Genomic DNA, 7,731 nt, shown 5'->3' with positions numbered 1-7,731 from the left:
GAATAAGTTGCGACTCCTCATCATTCTCCTTGGATTTACACGTGTAAATCTGGTGACCAGGCAAATGGCAATAGTAACATAATCGTTCACGTCGAGTTCGTCGTTTTCTTTCGTTCTTCTCATCAATGCAATGTTGACAGGGCATTGATGTAGCAGTAGGTTTAATCTCCGCATCAGATCTTGTAGTGGCTCTGATACCACTATGTTGGACATCCAGACCATGTTGGTCTCTTGCATAAGAATATGCAAACGCAGCGGAATTGTTCACGAGACTTGGAGCCATATTTGAGTATCAAGATGATGCAGAAAATACGAGTAAATTCAATGGAATGAAAGTGGACAATTTCGGTGTAACAGAAACTGTCTTGATAACCGAACATATTTGCCGGCAACAAGATTAAATACATATGAGTTTGGCGGTTATCTTTGGCGGGTAACTGTGATGACAGTTATTTGAATTCATTTTCCCGCTGATTAACCGCTTATTACATATCATAACATATTATCTAACTAATCGTTCACTTATCATACATTACATACTAATAAGTTTGTTAGCGATAATAAATAAAAACATAACTAAGTTTATATAATTCTAACATGGAAGGCCGTTTCTAAATGGTTGTATATTTCTTTTCTTGTCTTGAAGAACCTGGAGTCTCTTATTAACAAGAAGGTCAAGAAGGAGATGTTGGAAGTTATCATCTTATCTACTTGGTGGATCACATGGCGTTTCAGAACTGATGTTTCCACCATCAGTGGCAATATGAAAGAGTAGATTTTTGAAACTTTTGTTAATGTTTCCTTCTTGTCGCTACAAGCAATACCTAGTATTAGCATCGTCGCTAATAGTCGATCCGTGTGAAGCTGAAAAAGTGTTGATCTTAGCCCTTAATGAGAAGATGATTTAATAGCTTGGGCTCTTTCCGGACTTAAACAAACGCACTCTTCATTTTAAACCCACCTTCGTCAACACACTCCATCTTCTCTAACCTTCAACTACACACCAACAATCTCAACCACCACCACCATGAAGCTACCACGACCGTGAAGCTACCACTAGTGGACCACCATCACTGTGAATCTACCGCCAATGGACCACCACCACCGTGAAGCCCCACCACCACAATCACTGGACTACCACGGTCAAGCTCCACCACAACCACCGGACCACCACCGTCAAGCTCCGTCACTTCACCACCACTGTCAAGCTGCAACACCACCACCGTCAAGCTCCGTCTCCGGCCACAATCTACTTTTTATCTCTTGTAAATCATGTAGTGTTTATTATAGAAATCATGTTATGTAAATCTGATTTTAATGAGAAAAAACGTAGTGTTTTGCTTCACTTTCGAGTTCAAACATGTTTATTAACATATTAATGTATTTTTGTTGGTTTGAAAGTTGATTAAGCCATCTCCGGTGAAGCTCCAACCAAAGCATTAAGGCCGACACAATAGCGACGATTACTAAAAGCTTTAGCGGCGACAAATGGGGTCTTTAGCGCCAATTTCTTGTAGTGTGTGGTTTGTCAATGCGAATGCCCAATCGTATATTAAAACTAAACTTATTGGATTGGTTGAAAATCCCATATTGTTTTTGTAAGTCGCTTTTCCATGGTTAGTGTTTTGTTAGCTATGGTGGCATTTATATACATATTCTTTAAGTATGCACATTTGTGTTTGATCGAAGGATGTTGACAAAATCACCATATCATGAAGTAGTTAAGTATGATTTTTTTTTACAATAGCGTTAGGCAAACAAGTACGAATTGGTTTTACCCAGCCCATTTTGACCGTGCTTGTTTTGCCCATCCAATTGTTTATCGCTCACAAAAAAATCATGGATCTGTCAGTAAAAACTATATGTTTATATGATAAGGTACAAATGATTGACATTACGCCTATAAAGGAGAAAAGATTTATGCGACCTCTGCTAGACTGCTAATACAACCATGATGATACTCTTATAGTTATTTCATCATCATTTAGAGTAATCATGATCACCATCTGTGTCACCTCATCATTTTCAATCATCTCTTCACTTCTACTACTTTAAACGTATGAAAAGTTGTTCCGGGTAGAAAAAAGGGAATGTTTACTTTATTTCAGTAGAGATGACTTTAATTTACTTGGTTACTTATCAAAGTGAAAATGTTAAATAGACTAGCTAACTGCCAAACCAACTTCTATCATATGAGTTGCAGCACATCAGTAGCGATGTTGAGATGTTGGCCTCCAAATTAGACAATCAATTGAATATATTCCAATAACCGATCATACTGCGTGTGCGAATAATACGTTCCATCTAACAGTGGCCGACATCGGGTATCAAGGGGCAGTTGTGATGTATTAACATCTGAAGGAAGAAGATACCAAAGGCTAGCTAGTGGGAGAAATCATGATGAATCTTGCATAATAATATTCTTTTCTTCTTTCCTTGATGGTCCCAAGCCTACCTCTATTCAACTTTTCATTTCTTTTTCCCTTGAATAGTACAACCCTACCTCCATCTTCCTACTTTCATGCTTGTGTTATATTACATTTTTGACTAAACCCATAAATCTCTAATATGCATCTTTATATTCTTATTAGATTTTTCATTTTACGTGTCGGTCATGGTGTTCTAAGGAATACCACAAACACATGCCAACACATGTGCTTTACTAATACCCTATTTCCTTTTCCTTATTTAATATCCATCCTTATCATATCTCATCATTAAATGCATGCATTCTCTAGAATGTGTCTTTATTGTGTGATTAACTATATATAATCTTCTAATTAGCAAGCTAAGAAAAAGATGAAGAGTCTGTATATATGAGCAAGTGTTGTTGGTGCTAGTGCCATAATTGTTTCTTGGAGCTTCTTTGTATGTTGATTGGTAAACTACTTTGGCAACTTTTTAAACCATGCTTGATTGCTGCCAACCAACCAACAACCTTTAATAATTTCAGGTGAACAGCATATTCCATTCAATTTTACATTTCCAAAAAGAAAGTAGATATTAGATCGAGTACCTATATTTCATCAAGTGACATGATTAATATACTTAGTTGACCTATATTATTATTGTTATAGCTGATAAGCAGGAAGTTTGCATTTATTTATGTGACAATTAGTAAAAAGAGACATACAGAAGCGCCACATCTATATATGCCAATGACATAGAGACAAATAAGAAAAAAACAACACAACCTATGGGGATGAGCTAGTGCATTCTTTATGAATATGAAAAGTTGTAGAACCATTTACAGTTTTACTACTTTTTTCTTTGCAAGATAATGGGATCATGTAATGATCTGAGAATTAATTAGATAAAGTATATATTGATGTTCAGGGAGTTGTAGAAAATGGGGTGTCATTCCATATGTGCAAAACTACTTGATACTGTGCCATTAGATGTTTGCACTGTGGCCTCTTAATTCACATCACCTGTCATTTCAAAGCATGCAAAGCCTACTACTAGATAAAGGGTTCAAGTTGTTCTCTAGCAGTATCTGCTAAGGTCTCTCTCTCTCTCCTTCTCTCTCTCTATCCTTTTACCATATTTCTTTATGGAACTGACACTGAATTTTCTGTAGGTATACAGAACACTGGTGTCCATTTCATCAGCCAGTATATACTAAATTCCTATGTGAGAATTCAGATTTTTCTGTTGTTCCACTAGTTATAATCTCTTTTAGTTAATGGGTATCTAAACCAAATGGCAATATTTCTCATCAATGTTAATTAGTTTTCTACTCATGTATAAAGATAATTAACACAAAAGCATGTGATGATGGTAATTGATATAATTAAGAAAAAAGTCAGTCCTAAATGATTAGTTATTCACTCAGAAGGGGGGGGGGGGGGGGGGGGCATGGGGGCATGTAGAGATATGAGATTCTTGATCACAACCACCATTGAGAGAAGCAAGTCCTTCATAGTGTTTCGTTCACTTATTACTAGATTACATGTCAGAATACCAGCGAACGTCTAGTTCGATTATTGGGCATGTGAGGAAACACTACATATATTCTTTAGAAACTAGAAAATTACAATGCAAAAATATTTTTCATATATGGTCATTTAGTTCAATGCCTTTTCTTATGAGAGATTTGCTTCCATAAAAAATGGCTGGTAGGGCATTTATCATAGGAAAACAATGGAAAGACAATATGGGACACATTGTTGGCCAAGACTGTGACTTTTGCAACTTAATGGTGTCTCCTATTACTATGTGGGTCTAAATGTCTAATCGTGATCAGCTTTCCAGGCTCTATGTACCTCCCATTCCTCATTTTCTCCTCACATCTCTTTGTATTTTTAATCATTAAAAGCAGCATTCACTTCTGTGCCCATTTTCTCAAAACATATGGGACAAGCAAATGCAGAAGATTGTACAGATCTATGACCTTTAAAATTGTGGAAAATACAGATGATATCATAGAGAAAGACCAAGATACAAAATGAAGTTCATGAGACTTGGGACAAGGCCAGACACCTTCTATACAGAAGAGACCACAAGGTTTGTAGACTATTGTTCTTTTCTTAAATAATATACTATGTGAAGTAATTAACCAATGATTAGGAATTTCAGGACGATGATTTCGGACTTACCCAGTGACCTCACCATACGAATCAACAATGTCACATACCTTCTTCATAAGGCAAGTAATTGTATATACAAAACTAGAATTTGTAAATGCATACATACTTGTACTACTTTTTAACAATAAAATTACATAGACCATTGTGGTATACCAAGTTTCAGTTTCCACTTGTTCAAAAGTGTGGTCTCCTGCAACAACTTTGTTCAGAGAGGGAAGACACCACAAGTGTTACGGTGGAGCTTCATGATATCCCGGGTGGTGCGGATGGTTTTGAGTTGTGTGCCAAGTTCTGTTATGGGATCAAAATTGATCTAAGCGCCCGTAACTTTGTACCAGCAATATGTGCAGCTAAGTTTATGCAAATGACAGAATCTGTTGGGAAGGGAAACTTTGTCTCAAAGCTAGAGGTTTTCTATAATTCTTGCATTCTAGAAGGATGGAAAGATTCGGTTGTTGCGTTGCAGACTACAGAAAGGTTTCCTGAATGGTCTGAGAATCTTGGGATTATCAGAAGCTGCATTGATTGTGTAGTTGATAAAATACTCACACCCCCATCAAAGGTAATCACTAGAATATACAGCTTCAATAGCCGATTAATAGTAGTCAGAAAATTGCAACTTTAGACTAAATGTCATGGGCCGTTGCAGGTTAGATGGTCTTTCACCTATACCAGACAAGGATATGAGAAAAAGAAGCACCACAAGTCCGCCCCTAAAGATTGGTGGACTGAAGACATAGCAGACCTGAATATAGACCTATTCAGATGTGTGGTTAATACTGTGAAGTCAACCAACATGCTACCACCACAGCTTATTGGTGAAGCTTTACATGTTTATGCATGCCGTTGGCTTCGAGATGTAAGGCCTCACCCAGAAACCTCAACAGCTTCTCAAATGAACCAAGAAGAAGAATCTGAAAAGAGAAAAAAACAACTTGAGATGATCGTAAGCCTTATTCCAGGCGAGAGAGGATCAGTTTCAGTTGGATTCCTGCTGAGACTCCTTAACATGGGAAATCTTTTAGGCGCGTCTCAAGTAATCCGTTCCCAAATTATTAAGAAATGTAGCTTGCAATTAGAAGAGGCCACACTAGATGATTTGATGTTAGCTTCTTCACATGACAATTCTGCTGATCATAAAATTTATGATATTGAATTGATTGAGGTTGTCTTGGAGGGTTATGTCAAGCAATGGAGAAAATCATATTCCAGAGATGGAAGTTCACTTAACATGATTACAAAGGTTGGGAAACTGGTGGATTCTTATCTACATGTCGTCTCCATGGACCCAAATATGCCGGTACAGAAAGTAGTGTCTCTTGCCAAAGCTTTACCTGATTTTGCGCGGCCTGAATATGACAACCTTTACAAGGCAATAAACATATATCTAAATGTAAGTAATATTAGTAGCAAAAAAAAAAAAAAAAAAAACAAACAAACTTTCAGAACCTTTTATTAGAATAGATACATACATATGTTATTTCATATATATTTAACTATCTATAAATGATGATCATGAGCAGGAACATCCCCAAATGAGCAAGGAAGAGAAGAAGCACCTTTGTAGCATTTTGGACTGCCAAAAACTATCTGCTGAGGCGCGTGCCCATGCTGTGAAAAATGAAAAGCTTCCATTGAGAACCGTCGTGCAGGCCCTTTTCTTTGAACATGAGCAACATGGTGGTAAGGAAGCAAAACGCCACGAAAGTGATCAATCTGTAAGACAACCTCAAGACGGAGAACTAACAGAAACCACAAGGAATTGCTTCAATAGATTAGACTTGTGCTCAGGCGAACAGTCCACTAAAGCAAAGATCTCTAGACGAACAAGTGGTCCAAGCAGCCAAAGCCAAAGGCCTGAGTTGGAATCTGATCACAAGTCCAAGGGGAAAAAGGTACGGGAAACAGGATCAGACAAGATAAGGGAAATCATGGAAGAAGAAACCACACAGGAACTTGCAAAAGTAAGGATGCAGCGAAGTAAATCAGAGCATGGTCGTCGTAAAGGAAAGTAGAACATGAATGTTTAAGTTGTTATCAAAAGTTCACGAAATCTCTTCATAGAACAAAAAGCATTTTTAGATAGTTAAAACCAATATTCTATGGTTGTTCTAGTGCAGAGTTTCCAGTACCAAAGTTGTCCAAAATTCAGTTCATTAGTTACTTAAATTGTAAATCAACAAATATCAAAATATTTTTATATAGCCATTTCAATATAATCATATATTTATATAGAACTGGATTGTTTTCTATGTACTATTATATCAATCAATATAACATAATGAATCACCTTAGAAAGTTTACAAACTAGCTAACTTTATATGGAAAGTAATGATTTAGAATATTTTGGAAAAGCTTGACTATTCTCATTAACCACTATGGTATATAAAGATAATACAAGCACTAGTCAAGGAGATAAATAAGGTACAATTACAACAAGATCTTGACTACCTAAATTACACAATATTTGAATTTTGAACTATATACATGGAATTAATTTAATATTATTTATGTGTTGCTAATACGCCCCCGCAAGATGAAGGATCCGTTGGATACTCCAATCTTGGAACGAATGGACAAGAATGGCATTCTCAGAACGGTTTGGTGAGGACATCGGCAAGTTGATCTTGGGAGCTCACATGTAAGACGTGTAGTTGGCTAGCATTAACTTGTTCTCTGACGAAGTGAAAATCCAAGGCGACACGCTTCATACAAGAGTGGTAAACAAGATTCACACAAAGGCATGTAGCTCCAGTATTGTCACAAAACAATTTGGGAGTGTGCATGTGTTGCATCCCGAGTTCACTAAGTAAGTTTTTCACCCATGAAATCTTCGTAGCCGCATTAACAATAGTTTTGTACTCTACTTCCGTGGATGAACGAGAAACGGTCTTTGGCCTTGAGGATTCCCAAGATATTATATTTGAACAAAGGTATAGTGTGTAGGAAGTGGCCGACCGCCCCCCATCATTGATCCCCCCAATTGGAATCAGATAACGCTCGTAGGTCAAGGGCAGAGTCACGATGTAAAAACAACCCATAGGGTATAGTTCCTTTCAAATAAAGTAGAACCCGTTTAAGAGCTTGCCAATGTGACTGTCTAGGATTATGCATAAATTGTGAAAGTTTATTAACTGCAAAT

General features: G+C 37.1%; 1 protein-coding gene across 3 annotated transcripts; it reads left to right on the top strand.

Moving 5' to 3' along the window:
* The first annotated feature begins 2,741 nt into the window (after window positions 1-2,741).
* Window positions 2,742-6,896, top strand: LOC110916348 (BTB/POZ domain-containing protein At5g47800). 3 transcript variants are annotated; one of them, XM_022161092.2, is made up of 8 exons: window positions 2,742-2,953; window positions 3,337-3,504; window positions 3,581-3,633; window positions 4,417-4,506; window positions 4,579-4,648; window positions 4,753-5,151; window positions 5,239-5,982; window positions 6,113-6,896. In XM_022161092.2, exons 4-8 carry the CDS (start codon window positions 4,448-4,450, stop codon window positions 6,602-6,604), a joined length of 1,764 nt encoding a protein of 587 aa, XP_022016784.1. In that variant the 5' UTR covers window positions 2,742-2,953; window positions 3,337-3,504; window positions 3,581-3,633; window positions 4,417-4,447; the 3' UTR covers window positions 6,605-6,896. The 3 variants fall into 3 exon arrangements, with proteins under 3 accessions (XP_022016784.1, XP_035841054.1, XP_035841053.1); XM_035985161.1 differs by having other exon boundaries at window positions 4,322-4,506; XM_035985160.1 differs by lacking the exons at window positions 2,742-2,953; window positions 3,337-3,504; window positions 3,581-3,633 and having other exon boundaries at window positions 3,899-4,506.
* The last annotated feature ends 835 nt before the right edge of the window (window positions 6,897-7,731 follow it).

Source organism: Helianthus annuus, chromosome 16, assembly GCF_002127325.2.
Source record: "Helianthus annuus cultivar XRQ/B chromosome 16, HanXRQr2.0-SUNRISE, whole genome shotgun sequence".
NCBI classification, from domain to species: domain Eukaryota; kingdom Viridiplantae; phylum Streptophyta; class Magnoliopsida; order Asterales; family Asteraceae; genus Helianthus; species Helianthus annuus.
The sequence above is the reverse complement of the archived record's forward strand: the minus strand, read 5'-3'. Positions and strand labels throughout refer to the sequence as shown.

Bases quoted from the DNA above. Each gene is read 5' to 3' on its own strand.
- LOC110916348 (XM_022161092.2), top strand. From the start codon at position 4,448: ATGAAGTTCATGAGACTTGGGACAAGGCCAGACACCTTCTATACAGAA. The intron at 4,507-4,578 runs GTTTGTAGACTA...TAGGAATTTCAG, and splicing joins TATACAGAAGAGACCACAAG to GACGATGATTTCGGACTTAC. The intron at 5,152-5,238 runs GTAATCACTAGA...GGGCCGTTGCAG, and splicing joins TACTCACACCCCCATCAAAG to GTTAGATGGTCTTTCACCTA.